At 42.5% G+C, this 19209-nt stretch overlaps 2 protein-coding genes across 2 annotated transcripts in view; one reads left to right on the forward strand and one right to left on the reverse strand.

The window, feature by feature from the left end:
- LOC311230310 (limbin-like) overlaps window positions 1–12983 on the reverse strand; it is an 87367-nt gene extending 74384 nt beyond the window's left edge. The window contains exons 1-11 of the mRNA XM_084316548.1: window positions 12545–12983; window positions 12238–12301; window positions 10832–11016; window positions 10155–10211; window positions 6895–7081; window positions 5539–5639; window positions 4729–4794; window positions 4078–4212; window positions 2815–2954; window positions 1254–1578; window positions 315–554 (exon numbers count right to left, since the gene is read on the reverse strand). Of these exons, the coding sequence (XP_084172674.1) occupies window positions 315–554; window positions 1254–1578; window positions 2815–2954; window positions 4078–4212; window positions 4729–4794; window positions 5539–5639; window positions 6895–7081; window positions 10155–10211; window positions 10832–11016; window positions 12238–12301; window positions 12545–12727 (1683 nt within the window). The 5' untranslated portion in view covers window positions 12728–12983. The remainder of the gene's footprint in view (window positions 1–314; window positions 555–1253; window positions 1579–2814; window positions 2955–4077; window positions 4213–4728; window positions 4795–5538; window positions 5640–6894; window positions 7082–10154; window positions 10212–10831; window positions 11017–12237; window positions 12302–12544) is intronic.
- Window positions 12984–18185: 5202 nt separating this feature from the next.
- Window positions 18186–19209, forward strand: part of evc (EvC ciliary complex subunit 1) — a 32340-nt gene continuing 31316 nt past the window's right edge. The window contains exons 1-2 of the mRNA XM_084316213.1: window positions 18186–18586; window positions 18928–19041. Of these exons, the coding sequence (XP_084172339.1) occupies window positions 18404–18586; window positions 18928–19041 (297 nt within the window). The 5' untranslated portion in view covers window positions 18186–18403. The remainder of the gene's footprint in view (window positions 18587–18927; window positions 19042–19209) is intronic.

Raw genomic sequence — 19209 nt, forward strand, 5'->3', positions numbered from 1 at the left:
CCTTTCAATAAAAGCCTGGTACCCGCTACAGTTGAAACAAATACAAGCCTGGGTCACTAATTAGAGGAATTATGGTATATATATTTTTTGTAAGGTTTTAAATTAGTATACTTTGAGTAGTGGAAAATGGGTAGGATTAAATAAGTGTATACTTCTTCCTACTCCTTTTCGAACATGTAAATTGAGTTATGTTTTGTGTGTTTATTTAGAGATCAATGATTTGTTTTGATTTTATATTGTTGTATTTACATGTTCGAAATAAAGATTTCAAATCAAAATCAAATAAAAAAATTTTGATAAGACGCCCCACTGACCTGGCAGGTGAAGTACTCGTGCAGCAGCGTCTTGGCCGTGCTCTTGTCCATCTCGCCCATCCTGGTGGCCTCCTCCAGCTCCTCGGAGAAGATCTTGTGGAGCTCCACCCGGCGCCACTCTGCCATCTGCCTCTGGACCCTGGCCGAGGCCTGCTCGTGGCGGACCAGCAGGGTGCACTGGAGCCGGCTCTGGTTCAGCTTGTGGAGCTTCTCCAGGAGGACGCTGCACTCCAGCAGCTCCTGGGAACAAAGAGCACCACGTTTAGGTTAGAAATTGGACAACAAAGAATCGAGAGTTTACCAATAGCATAAGAAACAACAACCAGGGATGCACCAATATGGATACTGGGATCAGATAGTGGACCAATATCAGGCACAATAAAAGTTCCATATTACATACTGTATATGTAATATAGCAAAAATTCTTTATTGCCTATACTTATTGTAACATATAATATAATAATAATTAATTATATTATTTACACAGTTTTTTCTCATATTTTTATATTCAGATGCAGATCAAATTTATTTATATATTCATGTCTTTCTATTATTACCCTGCCCATACCTGTACCTCCCCCATGCTGCTATGATGGTCGAATTTCCACAAGGGGATCAATAAAGGAATATTTTATCTTAAAACCAGTCCCCACATTTATCCTACTCCTTGTTTTTGTAATGATGGATTATGCTTCTGAAGCAAGAAGTACAATATTCACTGTACAAGGTGTTTCGGATGGGATTAGGAATATAAAGGCAATACTACTGACTTCTGGAAAGGCAACAGGCGAGCAATGTGGAAAGGACGTATGCAGCTACGTGAAGGTCCAGACGCGGTTTAGACTCGTGCGGTCTTGTGCTGGCGATGAGCCAAAAAGGTAAAATAATCCCGGTGGTCTCCTTTAAAAACCACACCCTCCCCCGTCCCCAGCCCTGTACCTGCTGGTCTGCTCGCTGACACAGCAGCTCAGCCCTGGCCTTCTCGGCCGTCTCCCTGCGGTGCTCCACCTCCATCTCCTCCCGCGTCTCCAGGTTACACAGGCCGGCCAGGGCGGCCATGCGGGCCATGCGCTCCTCTTTCAGGCGGCCCTCCATGCCCAGCAGCTGGCCGTGGAGCACGCTGAGCAGCCTCTGCTGGGCCTGGGCGCTGGCCTGGCCCTGGGAGCGCAGGCCGCCCAGCAGGGAGGCCGTCAGGTCCTTGTAGATCTGGACCCGCGTGGCCTCCAGCCCTGAGGAGGCACGGAGCAGGCTGGACATCTCCAGGCTGAACGGGGGATCGAAGATTAAAGTTAGCTAGGTGAACGGAAATAAACACACATTACCATCCTGTCTTGTCCTCACGTTTTCTGTTGTTGAATTGGGGCATGTAGATGTCATGTCTCTTATACAGTAGCTGGAAGAAGCTCACATCCCGATTCTTGACCAAGGAAACACGATTCTGATATGGGATATGCCAATAGGGATACTGAGGTATAAACACCCACTGAATATTTGGTCTGTGTAAGGACCATTTCCATGGTATTCTGTTTGCAGAGAAATCTGTGATCAGGATATTTATATTCATATAGGAACTGTATCCAGGTAAGAAGCAGGGATAAGTTGTTTTAATGCATCAAAACATCCTGATCATGAATTAGCTAGTACTGTGAACTTTATTATTCTTAATATTATAGCGAACGTGACATAATCAAGGCTAACGTTATTTCCAGGAACAAAATTATCAATTCTGAAAGTTAGTTGAAACGTCTGAGCTTCCACGTTAAGGTTTTTTTGTCCAACAAGCGAGCTAGCCGGCTGCTGTAATTGCTGCTAACAGCTAACGCTAGCGGACCAGGCAAAAAGCATTTATTCTGAACGTTATATAACTGATGCTTGAAATGTGTGAGCTTAGTTAAACAACATGGCAAATGTACAAAACGTTGATACAATGTAACATCTTCAGTCTCTTTATTCATCTTTCTTTTTCAGTTCTGCTATCTGGCTAGCTAGTGAGTTGTACCCAGCATGTCGTTCAGCAGTGTAACAGTTAATCCCATCGCAATACACTACACAGTGTAGCTGCCGGTAAAAACAAGGGAAGATATATTTTTTGAGACATAACGATATTCGCATAAACTAGTAGATTTTTATAATTTAACGACTGTTCGAATATTCGAAAAATCAATGCCCATCCCTCCCTAGTATATAGTATCGGAGAAGTTCCCCAATCTGCAGGTCCTCCCTGGGCTGAACTACACTATGGTACCTACTTCTCCAGAGCCTGGTACATGTTCTGCAGGTCCTCTCTGGGCTGAACTACACTATGGTACCTACTTCTCCAGAGCCTGGTACATGTTCTGCAGGTCCTCTCTGGGCTGAACTACACTATGGTACCTACTTCTCCAGAGCCTGGTACATGTTCTGCAGGTCCTCTCTGGGCTGAACTACACTATGGTACCTACTTCTCCAGAGCCTGGTACATGTTCTGCAGGTCCTCTCTGGGCTGAACCATGGTACCTACTTCTCCAGAGCCTGGTACATGTTCTGTGGGTCCTCCAGCACCATGATGTCCACCATCTTGTCCTCAAACGCCGCCTCGTCTTTGGTCGTCTCGCTCAAGTTGCACTCTGCATACTCCGGGTCTGAGACACCCCTGTTTCTCTGTGGCAAGCAGATAGACATGCATGGAATGAGACATCTGGTCGGCACATTATGTTCATGTTTCTTTTTTTGCCTTTCCTCCTTTTCTATTGTCACCCTATTGTCAGTCTGGAGAGGATGTAGAGACTATACCACATGTCTCCTCCAATACATGGAGTCATCAGCTGCTTCTTTTCACCCGACAGCAAGGAGTTTCACTGGAAGAGCGTAGCGCAAGCGGAGGTTAACGCCATCTCCGCCAGATCCCCTCCCTGCTGAACAAGCTCAATAGGACCAGTAGGAGTGGCTGTTGCAATGACCGGGACTCATACACCAACACTGCCAATTATGTTCGTAGGGACGACTGACCAAGCCGGAGGTACCGCAGCGCTGCCGGGAATTTAATCTTTGCAGTGGTAGGCGAGTGCTTAGACCTCTACACTACCCAGTCGCACCTAAATAGATTTCAATAGAAATTTAAAAAACAATAATTATTAAAAGAATGACCCTGCTAACTAACGCAAGAGACACCGGGTTCGAATCCGGCTGTCGGCGTTGCCTCCGGCTTGGGCCAGCCGTCATACTAACTCAATTGGCAGAGTTAGCGGGTGGGAAGTCGAAGGGTGGTAGTCTGGTCGTTGTGAACAGCGACTCCTACAGGTCGGTTGGGGCGCCTGCACAGCAAAGTCAGGAAATGGCGGGGGCAGTGTGAGCCTCCTACCCGTTACTCCTCACCAAATGAGAGTCCGCGCTGGCAGGTGAAAAGATGTGACAGGCTGCCTCCACATGTATCGGAGGGGACATGTGATGCAAGGCTTCTATCCTCCCTACAACCGGCCAGTAGGGGGGCATATGCGAGCAACGATCAGGACAGGGGAGGGAGAATTGGCACGAGAGGTAATGGGGATGGGGAGAAAAATCACAGAAAAAAGGAGGAGAAAAAGTAGAAAAAAAAGAATGACCCTGCTAAATAAGGGCAAGTACTGTATAAGTATAAGTACTGTATATGGGCCTGTGATAATGGGGAATCATAAAGATTTTCTCCTTTTAACAATTATCCAAGACTGAAAATATCTAGCGTTAAATAACTTTTAAATCATAAATGTCCATTTCAATCAACAAAACAAAAATGCATAAATCATACCCTTGGCTGTAAAGCACTCATCCTGGCTCTGGCGCAGATCAGGTTCAAGGCCAGAAACCCCAGAGAGAGCAGCACCAACGTGAAGACGAAGCCTCCAATGAAGCCAGCGAAGTGAACACCGTGGTTGGGATAGATCTAGAGATGGATGTGAGAAGCCTCATTCGACAACCTCATCAACAGACTGGCTATTTCTTCTTTATCATAGAAATCATGCTAAATATTGGACCATATCTTACTGATGGTGTTCTGAACATTCTGAGACAAAATTGTTGTTCGTTTACTGTATATTTTTGTATATTTTATATTAGAATGTATATACATAGTATATACATGACATAGAACATTTATATACTGGACCGTAATTTATTCTTAGTCTTATTTTTATTCTTATTCGTGACTTTTGTTTTTGACTACCTAAATGTTTACTGTGAGCGATCTGTAGTGACAAATTTCTCTCTGGATGGATAAAGTATTTCTATTCTATATTTGAAACTTCAAACAGCGGTCTCACAGTTTTAAGGTAAAAGTCCTGCATACTTAGGGGACAGGAACTGTTCCATTTATATCCCACTGAAAAATCAGCTTTAAATTCTAGCTGCATGTGTCGAATATGTATGTTTGATAACTGTTGATGGTAAATAAGCACCTTACCCTGTCAGTGGAGTTCACCCTCAAGGTCAGGTTAGCCATCAACGGACCAAACATACTCACGTCATTCTGTGGGGGCAAGAAAGCAATGCTCCTCTTCATTACAAGTCAAAATGTATATAATAGTAATAATAAACTTTATTTGGACATAAAATAGACATAGGCATACAATTTACAACATGCATTCATACATTATCACAATTGACCTGTGCTACACGTCCTATCAATCGATTGATAATACGCTATGAATTTATAGACCATATTATATCCCAACATTTTAAATAGGTTTACCAGACAAAAGTAGTGCTCATTACTTTGGTTTGTGAAAGCAGTATTTTGAACACCCAATTATTGCATGGTATAGTAATAATGTGGAAGTTGGAAGTTGCAGCTCGATTGAATGAGGTTTTGCCATAGAAGTATATTTCAAATGTATTATTATTATTTTAATTTTTATGTTAGCTTGAAATGCAAACCATTTCAATTCTAAAGTGGTTGTTCTCATGTAGGGCTGTCATTTTAAATAATGAGGGTTGTATTTTATGCAGCGATTTCAAATGTAAAAGAAATACATCAAAACTAACTATATCTTCATACAAAATACAACCCTGGTCATTTGAAATGACATCCCAACAGATGAGTACAACCACCTTGGGATTCAAACGGTTTTCACATTCAAGCTAACATTATTAAAGCATAAAAAAAATATATATATAATCTATGGCAAAACCTGGTTCAACCGTGCTGTCCCCCCTGTAACAGAATGTTGCTCCTGATTTGAAAGGGAGGAGGAACAGGGAAGGAGAGTGATACCTGAGAGGCGTTGGAGAAGGTGAGGAACGCTGGCAGGTCCAGAACCTCACTCTTGTGGCCCTTGATGTGAGCAGTATAGTTCACAACACGTTGGGATCCGGCTGAGGAGGAAACACGTACAATGTTACAATTACAATTATTTACATTTCATACAACAATTTATAACTGACTGCCTGGACGTTGTTACAGCAGCAGTTACCTTTTGAGAAACATCTGCTCCTATTGCTAAACAAATGACATGACTCATATCTCAGGTGTGTGTGTGTAGGGCTGGGAGGTTATATTTGAAGGTAGGGCTGGGTGATATGGCAAAAAATCATATCGTGATAACGATATGATAATGTTATCATATCACTCGATATCGATAATTATTGAAATTGTTATAAGTATATAAAAAAAAAAAAAACAGATGTATGTTTATTTTGCAGCAATTCTTTGTCATTGCCGCCATCTTTAGTGTTACATCCCCTCACACTCCAGTTCTCAGGCTCCAGCTGGTTTAAAAGCTAAAGTAAACCGGCTTCTCTGCTGGCTGTGGCTCCAGGGGAGTTGAACAGTTCTGGCTCTGCTAGTTTCTTTTCTATCTTTTGGCGCTTTTTTGGTGGACAAACCACCGCACATGTGCACCGTGACTCGTGACTGGAGACTAGCTCTGCTAGCACACATAGCCTACTGTGTACAGACGGTTTCAAACTGTATTTTAAATTAGAAAGCAAACAAAATAAATGGACAAGAGAAAGATAAATCTCAATTTGGTCAGTATTGTCATTTGGACAAGCAAAGCCATTACTTTAAGTTGCAGGCAAGAAAGACAAGTCTGTCCACTGTCTCTGGTTTTAAAACTGCTCTGTTGCAGGTCAAAAAATAAATAAGAAAAATCGATATTTTTCCCCCCGATATCGATTATTAAAATATATCGCGATATTTATCGTTATCGTTATATCGCCCAGCCCTATTTGAAGGTATACTGTATGGATCCACACAAAAGGTACGCACATTTCATTTTTGGTATGGGAAAAACAAGGAAAGAAATGTGTGCACTGTAGCAGTATTATATAAAATTGGCAATGAAAATTAAGTATAGACTTATGTATAGATGAAATTAATGAAAACTGCAACATGGAAATGAATAAATAACAAAGACATCACAGTGTCATTTGTATCTGAAAACCTTAATGCAGGCAAATATAATTATACCATCAAAAATCTGAAAGATATTGTGATATATATTTTGGTCACATTACCCAGCACTAGGGGGGGGGGGGTGCGTGTGCGTGTGCGTGTGTGTGTGTGTGTGTGTGTGTGTGTGTGTGTGTGCATCTGAGATCTGAGAGAGGCAAGTTGTGGACAACTTACCGGGCAGCGAGTCAAAAGCAAACGTCTGGTAGCCCTTCTCCACCACCTTGCCTTCAGTCTCCAGCAGGACTATTCCAGAGACTGAGTCACGGATGGCCACCTGGGACAGGTTGGTGCCGCCCACCGGGCCCATGTTATGGATCCGCAGGAAGAACGTCAGCTGAGGGAGGTCGGTACCAGCCTTCACCTGGGACCCAGAGGAAGAATCAGACAAACAGACAGGGAGCACTTCTCATCAAGCACTTAACAGTGGATTGGTTTAAGCTACGGGTCTGGTGAAACGTCAGTAATAAATGTCCCCATTAAGTGAGAAACAGTTTTCTCATCTTGTTACCTCATGCCCCTGCATGTACTGTACAAGATACTGTATGGATCAATACATGTACATCCATCACTCTCAACATAGGGGCCCCCCAGGGCTGTGTTCTGAGTCCCCTCCTCTACTCCCTGTACACACATGACTGTGTGGCACAGCGGAACAACAACACAATCATCAAATTTGCTGACGACACAGTAGTGGTGGGCCTGATCTCTGCAAACGATGAGAGGGCCTACCTGGAAGAGGTAAAGGTTCTAGCGGGATGGTGTGGCCATAGTAATCGAGCATCCCTAGTATATAGTATATTGTATTGTAACTCAGTTACTTTTCTACTGTGCATTGTATATTGTATATACCGGTATGTATATATTGAACACTTTTGTCTACGTACTTGACTTCTATTTTATACTTATTATTAGGGATGCTCGATATTGGCTTTTTTACCGATACCGATATACCGATATTGTCCAACTCTTAATTTCAGATACCAATATCAAACGATATCAACCGATACCGATATATGCAGGGTTCCCCCCCCCCCAAAAAAATGGAATAATTTCAGGTAATCAACATTACATATCTCTTGTTGTGGAATTAACACAACATTATGCATACTTTTGACAATAAATAAAATCAGAATTTGTTCTTACTTGCTTGCCTGTAAATAAAGGTTATAGAAATGTAAAAATAAATATATATATATATATATATATTTTGAAAACCGATACCGATATTTTCCTATATCACATTTTAATGCCGATATCGGTAGGCCGATAATATCGGACATCCCTACTTATTATACTTATTTTATTTTATCTAGCACAATCTCTGGAGCAAAACAGAAAGAAGCATTTTATATAAAAGTATTCAGTATTTCTGTATGACAACTAATAAAGAAACTTGAACTTGAACTTTTCTTTCTTTTATATATAAAAATGTTTTAACAGAAATTGCATGTTTTCCTATTGTTATATAAAACATGATTATCTATTTCTGTAAAGTGGCCATGTTTTGTCTGTACTCTGGGGTGTATAAATAAAGCTTTAGAGCTCGCCAGTGCGGTGTCACCCACTACCTCAGGTAGCTGCTCTGACATGACTTTGGCTGTTGACGGAGCGCAGTCGAGCAAGAAACGCGAGAAGCATGAAGCCAGTGCCTTACATGAGCATACGCTCAAATGAATAAAGACATTGACGAATCCTCCCCTCTCTCCCCTCTCTCCCCCTGCTGCTAATAGAGTGGGATGACCAGAGGATAACCACCCCTTTCTCAACAGGCTCTCCTTGGACCATGCAGAAGCTTTCTGAAACCGTTTTCATAGGGGCGAAGAGGGCCGGGAGAAAAGAATTCCAGCAAATACACCATCAGCGTCAGCTACAGCCTCTGATGTAGTATCTCAGCATATGGCAGAGAAGCGGGTGCCGGGTGGCTCTCTCATGGGTACAGACTGGAGTTTGCAGACAGACCACCACCCTGTAGGGGGTATTGGGGTTGCAGCCCCCCTCCCAGCTAGAAGCACAGGCTCTAGTAATGAAGATAAAACGACTGCTAGCAAAAGAGGTGATTACTCCAGTACCTACAGAACAAAGAAGCAAAGGGTTCTACTCCAGTATCCACAGAACAAATAAGCAAAGGGTTCTACTCCAGGACCTACAGAACAAATAGGCAAAGGGTTCTACTCCAGGACCTACAGAACAAATAAGCAAAGGGTTCTACTCCAGTATCCATAGAACAAATAAGCAAAGGGTTCTACTCCAGGACCTACAGAACAAAGAAGCAAAGGGTTCTACTCCAGTATCCACAGAACAAATAAGCAAAGGGTTCTACTCCAGTATCCACAGAACAAATAAGCAAAGGGTTCTACTCCAGTATCCACAGAACAAATAAGCAAAGGGTTCTACTCCAGTATCCACAGAACAAATAAGCAAAGGGTTCTACTCCAGTATCCACAGAACAAATAAGCAAAGGGTTCTACTCCAGTATCCACAGAACAAATAAGCAAAGGGTTCTACTCCAGTATCCACAGAACAAATAAGAAAAGGGTTCTACTCCAGTATCCACAGAACAAATAAGAAAAGGGTTCTACTCCAGTATCCACAGAACAAATAAGCAAAACGTTCTACTCCAGGACCTACAGAACAAATAAGCAAAGGGTTCTACTCCAGTATCCACAGAACAAATAAGCAAAGGGTTCTACTCCAGTATCCACAGAACAAATAAGCAAAGCGTTCTACTCCAGTATCCACAGAACAAATAAGCAAAGGGTTCTACTCCAGTATCTACAGAACAAAGAAGCAAATGGTTCTGCTCCAGGACCTACAGAACAATGAAGAAAAGGGTTCTACTCCAGGACCTACAGAACTATGAAGTAAAGGGTTCTGCTCCAGTACCTACAGAACTATGAAGTAAAGGGTTCTGCTCCAGGACCTACAGAACTATGAAGTAAAGGGTTCTACTCCAGTACCTACAGAACTATGAAGTAAAGGGTTCTACTCCAGTACCTACAGAACTATGAAGTAAAGGGTTCTGCTCCAGGACCTACAGAACTATGAAGTAAAGGGTTCTGCTCCAGTACCTACAGAACTATGACGCAAAGGGTTCTACTCCCGTTAATTCCTAGTTCCCAAAAAAGCCACAAATGACATGAGCCTTGTCTTAAACGCCTCCATATGGAAACACCCGTTCAAAATTCTGTCCAACGCCCAGCTGTTGGAATACGTCAAACTGGGGGTCTGGTTTGGTCTGTGCATGTGAAGGATGAGTGTTTGCATATTGCAGTGTCCCTGGGCCGCAGACATGATCTGCGCTCGCTTCTCCTGTTTGTCCGTTTGGTAATATGTTGTGAAAAATGCTATACGAATAAAGTGTATGGATGTTATTATTATTTTTATAATCAATGTAGCAAAAACATGCATGAATCCAAACAATCATGTCTGCATACCTGTGCACACTTGTGGAATTTGACTCCAAATGCTGATGGATTTGCCACACTTTGAACCTGCAGAAAGATACATCAGTAAGATACAACATAATCTTTACAGTTGCATGAGTAAGGGGCTAAAAGGGACTGCTTCAAGATGATGAAGGCAAGGAAAGTGTATCATTAAAGCACATTTCATACACGGAGGCAATTCAAAGTGTTTTACATCAAATAGATACAAAGGAATACAAGGAGATCATAAAGAGCTTACAAAATATTTCTAAAAAAGCATAAAAAGTGCTTTTATCAGAGGGGTGCACTCACAGTAACAACATTTTAATTACAGGCAATAGTAAACCTAGAGTTGGGGCAAATCTTGAGATCTCACAGAGGTTTGTTCCAACTATGTGTGTATATATAATAACTGAATGCTGCTTCACCATGTTTTAACTCTAGGAACAGTTAGCAGACCAGCTAGTCTCATGCAGCTACACAGTACCCAGGGATACATTGGTACCAATACGAGTATCAGTGATTGGGCTAATAATACCACACAAAGAAACAGCCTATTCGTTTTACCCCGATACTAAAAATCTAAAACGAGTTCCCTGTGTCACATGTCATAATAAATTAAAGCAAAGTGACTTGATTCACAGTCTAAGTAGTCCAAGGTAGCAGACGTGCTGAGGTGAGGGTACCTGAGGCATCGTGCGACCAGGGTTATACCTGGTGAGGGTGGTCCTCCGGCGCCGGCGCACAATCAGGTCGGACAGGTAGGTGAAGGACGAGTAGACGGAGATCCCCCAGGGGCCAGTCGAGGCTGCAGAGGAGACGGGCCCCATGTCCCTGTAGAACACAGAGGGCCCGTACAGTTCCCGCTCTCCTGTAAGGTCATAACAAGTAGTGAGTTACGCGACTGCAGGGTTGCCAATGGAAATTATTTCGACGTCTTTGGCAAAGTGATGTAACGGTAAAGTGACGTGATGTGATGTGATGATGAATGGTGAAGTGTTGTCATGGAGACAGACTGACCGCAGTTCTTTAGGACAGTATTGCATCTGAATGTATCATATTTCCTACTGTACTCTTCGGGTATTTTAGGTGAAGCTATACTGTACTGAGTAACAGCATGGTTGTCATGGTTTTTTTTTTATCCAGTTTTTCTCCCATTTTCTATATTTTTTCCCATCCCAATTTCGTATCATCCAATTCAACCCTCCCCTGTCACGAACGCTGTTTCTTGCCTCCCACAAGCCGGCTGCAATGTGGACTAAGTCATACATAGCACAAGTCCCCTCCGGTACTTGAGGTAACAGCAGGACCTTTTCACCTGCGCAGCTCGATCCCTCAGTGGCGAGGAGTAACGCGTGGGAGGCTCACGCTGCCCCCGACACTTCGTGATTCTACTGCGCAGGCGCACCAACCGACCTGTAGGAGTCGCTGTCCACAACGCCCGATCCCCACCCATCAGTTTCCCACCCCCTAATACAGCCAATGTGTATTAGTACGGACGACCAGCTAAACTGAAAGCAATGTGGAGCGCTGGGCTCGAACAGGCGAGCCCAGCGTCTCCAGTATTCGTGGCGAGCGCCTTGCCCACTACGCCACGTAGCCGCCCAGCATGGTTGTCATGGTTATTATGTAGGCTCCTCTACTTAGAGTTGACTGTTGTTGTTGTTGTTGTTGTTGTTGTTTAGGGCAGCCCCCTCTTTGTCAATGAATCGGTTAGCAAACTTTCCCCATGCTGATTGTGTTATTTCCCAACAAATTGCAGGTATGTACTGTACCTCCGATAAGTTGAATGAATGAATGAATGAATGAATGAATGAAAACTTTATTAACAGATTGCAGAATGGGTACAATACAGTAAGGCTCAATACACACAATTGTTAAGGGGATGCAGACCAGAGAAAGACTTTCGTCTTGTTTACATCAGTTCTATATTGTATATCTATAATGAAGAGGTCATTATGCATGAGGCAAACAAAATTTTACAGATTAGTGGACAAAGTCTATTTGGACTAATGACTATTAGTCAGACAGTCCTATTGTTGTTGTTGTTGTTGTCGTTGTTGTTGTTTGCAAATGAGAAAATAAAGCAAACCATCCATCCTCTGCTCTGCCAGTCCTCCGCCTGGGTCATGTTGCAGTGCTCTGGGAAGAAGACCCTAATGTACAAACATGGAGGCACATAGTTACAGCCTACTTTGTTATGATGACCTGATGTATATGAGTTTAATCTTACAGTTAGTTAGTTAGTTAGTTAGTTAGTTACTTACATAGGAATTTAACCTAAAAGCCTACACAAGGACCCTCTCCCAAGCTTAAAACAAAACTATTATCTATAGACATGTTATTTCATATTCATCATAGCAATACTGACATTGTGTAATTGCATGAATCATACTAACCCCGTGTGTTTCCAACAGAAAGGCTGGCTCCTCTGACGCATCCTGAGAACTTTCCTCATAAGGGGAACGTTGAGAGGGATGGTATGCCAATTCACATGGGGCATTGTTGTGACACCCGTGCGAATAGACAGGAGATCGGCATAATACATATCCAAATTGCAGACAAAGGAAAAAGAAGAACATGCTGTGACCTGAAGCATTCGTTTGTGTGTGCAACTCTCACAAGAAGTGAGAGCCGCCTGTAGCTAAGTGGCCGTTACATCGTTGGTTTCTTCTTGCGGTTCCACGATGAAAACAACTTAACAACGTTTCACCAAAGAGAGCTCTAGTAACAACGCACCGGAAATCCGACCGCATCGTTTCTGTATGTCAGATGTATAAACGGCATGTTTAATAAAAAAAAATAAAAAAAAGTATTGATCCACTGCAACCAAATAAAGCTCCACTGTATCCTAAAATCTAGATTTCTGAAGACATGTCCAACACTTGGAGGAGAGGGGGGCACGAGCTCCTCCCCTAAACCTACGGGATTTCGTGAGTAGGGTATATCTGCAGAGCCGCAAGCGCAACGTCTGGGCGGGGCTTCGGGGCTTGTACTCTGTGTGAAGCGGAGATTCTAATAGTTTCTAGCTGCAGAACCACAGCACCAGCAGGCTGCCTATTGCTTATTAACAGCGGAGGAGTGCTGCCGAGTGCTTCCGCGTTTTCCCTGATTGGCTGCGACGCGCCCCGCGGCAGGCGCGGCAGCCGCAGAGCGGAGCGGCAGAGCTTGCGGCATTATGTAGCCGTAATCCGCCATGATTTTCATTCGAAGCTTAGCTCACCTGGCAGCGCTGCGGTCCTGTGATCCTGTTCGTGACAAGTTTGAATCCCATCAATTTTTTTTTTTTTTTTTTTTTTTAACGTGTATTCTTTCACCGGTTAAGGTTAGGCATGGTTAAGGTTAAGGTTAAGGTTAGGCATTGTTTCGGAGTTGGTTAAGGTTAGAAGGGTTAAGTTTAGGCGCTGTTAAGGAGCTGGTTAAGGTTAGCGTTTGTCTTAGAGAATGGCAATAGACAGCCTATTTCCGCACTGCCGCTCTCTCGCGCTGCCGCGGTCACATGGTCACATTGTCACATTCTTGCACTCCTCCGCTGTTAAAAAGCAACACGCCAGCAGGCTGGGGTCCCGCAGGCTGACGCCCCGAGCTCACTGCTAACGAATGAATTTCACGCGTGGCTCCCTCGTGAGATCGCGCGCCTGGTCAGGCACACTGGACCTACGACTTGAGCGTGCGGAAGCGCACCGAGGAAGGCACATTTACATTGGGACAGCTGTAAATGCCTAGTCTATATGCGAAGTCAGTCATTTTAGAATGATGATCAGTGTGACTGTACTCCTGAAAGAGCAGCGTGTAGCCCCAGCAGCAGCAAGAGCTTATTATTATTGTAGGAGCCATTTCATTTGATTTAATAGTTTTGACTAAATAGCGCCGCCACTGGTCGCCTCGTAAAATGGCACCATGGTGCTCCTATTAATTATGGCACAGCTGTGTGTAAACGCACGCCAGACGAGAAACAGTTTTTCAACCGCTCGCTTGCTACACACACACACAGCGCAGATTGAATGAATGAAAGACTGAAAAGAAAGACTTTGCTTAGAATCATTATGAGTTTATTTGAAACCCTTTTGCTGCGCCTGTTTGTTTTGAAACCTTTTTAGTACAAGTCTGGAGCCTGTTTTGTTTCATTTGTTTGCCCCGTTATTATTTGAAACTTTACGCAACTCCTTCCATAAAACTCAACCGGTTCGAACCCATCGGATGCAACTATCAACAACATCAAACAGTGAGTAACAAGACAGCCCAAGTCAATGTGGTGTGCGCGCGTTGAAGACGTATCCTGGCTTAGATAGGCAAATTGAGCCTACTATTATTATTATTATTATTATTATTATTATTATTATTATTATTATTATTATTATTATTATTATTATTATTATTATTATTATGCAACATTGAAATAGTTATAGGTATAAACAAACATACAGACAAACATTCGAGGCGTTTATTTGCAGATACAGACACAGCTGGTTGAACAACATCTATATCTGTGGTAATAATGCAGATATTCAATTGTATTTCTGTGACAATGCGCGTGGCGTGCCGCCTCAAATAGGATCGAGGCGAAAAAATAGCTTGCCGCTCGCGAGCCGTTCGCGAGGCGCGCTCCCGCTCGCGGCCAGTGTGCCTACTATCGTCCGTTAAAATGGGAGCGGAAGTGAAGAGGCAGCCGCCCGTCCGTCCGTCCGTGTTCATTCGTCAGCAGTGAGCTCGGGGCGTGAGGTCCCGCAGGCTGAGGTCCCGCACGCTTCCATTGGCTGATTTGGGTCACGTGACCGTCCCACCCAATGGCTGAATTGGAGTGTTGCACTGCGGGCATTGGCTGATTTGGGTCACGTTGCACTGCGGGATTGATTGATTGATTGATTGAAAACTTTATTAACAGATTGCAGAATGGGTACACGTGACCGCCACAGGCCCTGATTGATTGATTGAAAACTTTATTAACAGATTGTAGAATGGGTACAGTGACCGATTGATTGTTTGATTGATTGATTGATTGATTGATTGATTGATTGATTGATTGATTGAAAACTTTATTAACAGATTGCAGAATGGGTACAGTGACCGTGACAGGCCCGGATTGATTGATTGATTGAAAACTTTATTAACAGATTGCAGAACGGGTACAGTGACCGTGACAGGCCCGGATTGATTGATTGATTGATTGATTGAAAACTTTATTAACAGATTGCAGAATGGGTACAGTGACGTCACAGGCCCGGATTGATTGATTGATTGATTAATTGAAAACTTTATTAACAGATTGCAGAATGGGTACAGTGACGTCACAGGCCCGGATTGATTGATTGATTGATTGATTGATTGATTGATTGATTGAAAACTCCACGCACAGTCACACAGAGTACAAGCCCTGACGCCCCGCCCACGCACAGTCACACAGAGTACAAGCCCCGACGCCCCGCCCACGCACAGTCACACAGAGTACAAGCCCCGAACATAGCTGTCAACCCTACCATTTTTCCCGGGATTCTCCTGTTTTTTCAACCTTCTTCACGCCCTGTTCACGGTTCACGGAATTGGCACGTATTTTGTACTTATTCATTTTTACAAAATGGCTGCAATTCCCCTCCGTGACGACAGGTGGCAGCAGTGTAAAGTATGCCGAGCTGATTTCAATGTGTCACATGGTGGAAAACACGATGTCAGTGAATATTATGTGTTTAGAATATGTTGCGAGGGTCGGATTGTTATTAAAAACGGAGGGATACTAGCTATGATGTGTAGGAGTTGGCGAATATGAATTGATTGCTTTAAAAACGAAGAGAAATGTCATATTTACACTGTTTAAAACAGGATGGCGGAAGAAAATCTTCGGTTTTGGCTTAACGTGTGACGTTAGATTCAATTTACGTGCGGGGAAGTGGTTTACGTAAGGATTAATGACATGAACTAAGGTTGGGTGAGAGGTGTGAATGTAACTGTGAAAGCAGATTTAAAAAAAATCGAGCTGGTTTGGCATATAATGAGGAAGGTTGCCGATAAGAATGAACGTTTTTTACTTCCTGTTTTGGATGACTGGGGAGTTTGGTTGAATATCGACATCTCTCATTGGTCTGTGTGGTATTTTTTTTGGCATTTGCATAGGCACAGGGGGCAGCATTAAAAAAAAAAAAAAAAAATGAAAATTATATATATATATATATATATATTTTTTGCTTTGAAATATTATAGTGAAATATTTTGCACTGTTGTCGCATTTATCTTGTTGAAATCCTCCCACAGGTTCTTTTTACTACCACATATTTAATTGAGACCCTTTATTTGTTTATTATTTCAATTTAGCTCGAAATACATTGCTACATCATTCAGTAACATTTGCAGAGCCTTATAACAAAAACATTATTACGGTCACCATTGTGACCAGTGGGATTAATCAACAAATTGTATTATTTATTTTTCTATTTAATTGAACATTGCACATGTTAAAAGCAATTTTTTTACTCAAAATGTGAGTATTACCAAGTCAACTTGTGTTCTTAAAACAATGACAATAAACATAGTTTTATTAGGTTGAAATAATGTGGTTGTGTACTTATTTTTCTGTTAACTTATTATGGATTGAAAACTGAAAACCTTAATGCACAGTAACTGAACTCAATATTTTTAAGTTCTGGTAACTTATTATATTTTTTCTTTTTACAGTGTAGTCTTGCGATCAATCAAAACTTATTTACACGATATACCTCACATTCACCCTCCATTCACATCCTGGTGTTCTCCATTAGGCCTGTAGGTGGAGCTATGACAGCACACGTACAGTACACACACCAATGGTGTGTGATGTGTCCAAAAATGAATGGGCAAATGTGAGTGAAATGGTCGCACTGTATGCAGCTGTTTGTCTGCATTGCATTCCCCCCCCCCCCAACTCAGATTTAGGGTTGATACAACCATCATAATAATATTGTTAATAATAACAATAACAATAATGATGTAATAATGTAAAAAATTTCATTAAAAAGACCTGATTATGAGAAAAAAATATTACGATGCATGGAATATTGTTGAGGCACACTAGTTACAACTATATTTCAAACAGGCACTCCATGTCAAAAAGGTTGCTGACCCCTGGCTTAGATGAATGAATGACGTCAGCAGAATAGTGACGTGCTGCACTGGTTTGCGTGAAAGCAAGTCAGATAAAGTTTGGATGAATGTTTTGTTGATATGAATGAAGAAATATGTTTATCTCTCGTGGTATGTGAAGAATGATTGTTTACAGTTAAGATGTGATGTGAGAGTGTCTGGCTGTGGAAGAGTGCAATAGATGTATAAATGAGGGAATTCCGTTTTCACCACAAGGTGGGAGCAAATCAATTACAATGGCTTGTTTTTAGCAGAGAAGGACTTCTTCCCCCATTTTCAATTCATCATAACATTTACAGTAAAATCAAATACATTTACAGATTACAACCTTTATTTAATGGTTAATATTTTGATAAAAGGTAATTTACTGTATTTTTATAGCATTTACACTTAAAGTAGGAACACAAAAGTAATCTGTAAAATAATACAGTGCATTTCCTGTGAAAAAACATGTACAGTTTACCCTTAAACGAATGGCTGGGTACATACAGGTTTTGACCAGCAGATGGCACAGATGGCACCAGGGGACCCTGATGGAAACAAGACAAACGTCTTTCTCAGGTCTGCATCCCCTTAACAATTGTATGTATTGAGCCGTACTGTATTGTACCCATTCTGCAATCTGTTAAATAAAGTTTTCATTCATTCATTCATTCATGGCAAGCGACGAGGCAGCTCCATTGGGAGGGGGCGGGGCCGAGTGGGAGGGGGCGGGGCCGAGTGGGGCGGGGCCGGGGGAAGGGGCGTGGCTCAAATGTACACGTTTTGTCTCCTGCCTATGTTGACAGCTATGGCCCCGAAGCCCCGCCCAGACGTTGGGCTTGCGGCTCTGCAGATTTATGCTATTGGATTTCGTGGCGCAAGCGTCATCAAATCTGTGTCCAGCCATTGGTTAAAATCTTCACCGAGTCTGTTGATGCTGGAAAAAAGTTAGTATTGTCTAACCTTTTCCCCCAAAAGTGTTTGTTGTTGTAATGTTACTGTAGTTTTCTTCCAAGGATAACATTTCCTATTTATCCCAAGCGTTGCCTATATGCTCCTTTCAAATTGAGGGATTTAAAAGTTTTAGTTTGGAGATTCGGTATCCAACTCTACAGAGAAGCCGTTTGCCGTTACTCCCTGCTGCTCCATGGAGTAGTTCTTCTAAAATGACCGACCAGGGGTCGATGATAACGGACTGCGGCACCGATGTGTTGGTTAACTTCGCCGAATCGCTGCATATATTCACGGGACTGCTCACAGTGGCCACTGTAAGTGGAGGGTTCTCAGGAATCATAGCTGCTGCTCTTCTATACGTGTTCTGTCTGAAGCCTATGATTCTAACCAGACAAGTAAGGTCACCACTGCACCACTATCTCTATCTATCTATCTATCTATCTATCTATCTATCTATCTATCTATCTATCTATCTATCTATCTATCTATCTATCTATCTATCTATCTATCTATCTATCTATCTATCTATCTATCTATCTATCTATCTATCTATCTATCTATCTATCTATCTATCTATCTATCTCTCTCTCTCTCTCTCTCTCTCTCTCTCTCTCTCTCTCTCTCTCTCTCTCTCTCTCTCTCTCTCTCTCTCACACACATACACACACACACACATTAAATACAAACATCCTGCTTTATCATGTCTGTACTGTGTGATTTTATCTCCTCCCAATAGGGCTATAATGCTAGGAGACTGTTGGAACCAGATGATGGCGACGCAGAAAACAACCAGAGTGTCTGTGTCAGCAACAGCAAGAAGGAGGTTCACAGTGGAACCACCAATTTAAAGGTAAGGATTCCCAGAGAGAGACTTGGGTATTACCGTAGTATAACATGGGCCATTTGGAGGACACTTTTAGTAGTAGTAGTAAGGATGGCCCCCAGTGGAATTAACCCATAACCCTGGCAGTGTTAGTGCTATGCTCTCTGCACGCACGCACACACACACACACACACA

The sequence above is a fragment of the Notolepis coatsorum genome (genome assembly GCF_963971535.1).
Source record: "Notolepis coatsorum genome assembly, chromosome: 6".
Classification (NCBI taxonomy): domain Eukaryota; kingdom Metazoa; phylum Chordata; class Actinopteri; order Aulopiformes; family Paralepididae; genus Notolepis; species Notolepis coatsorum.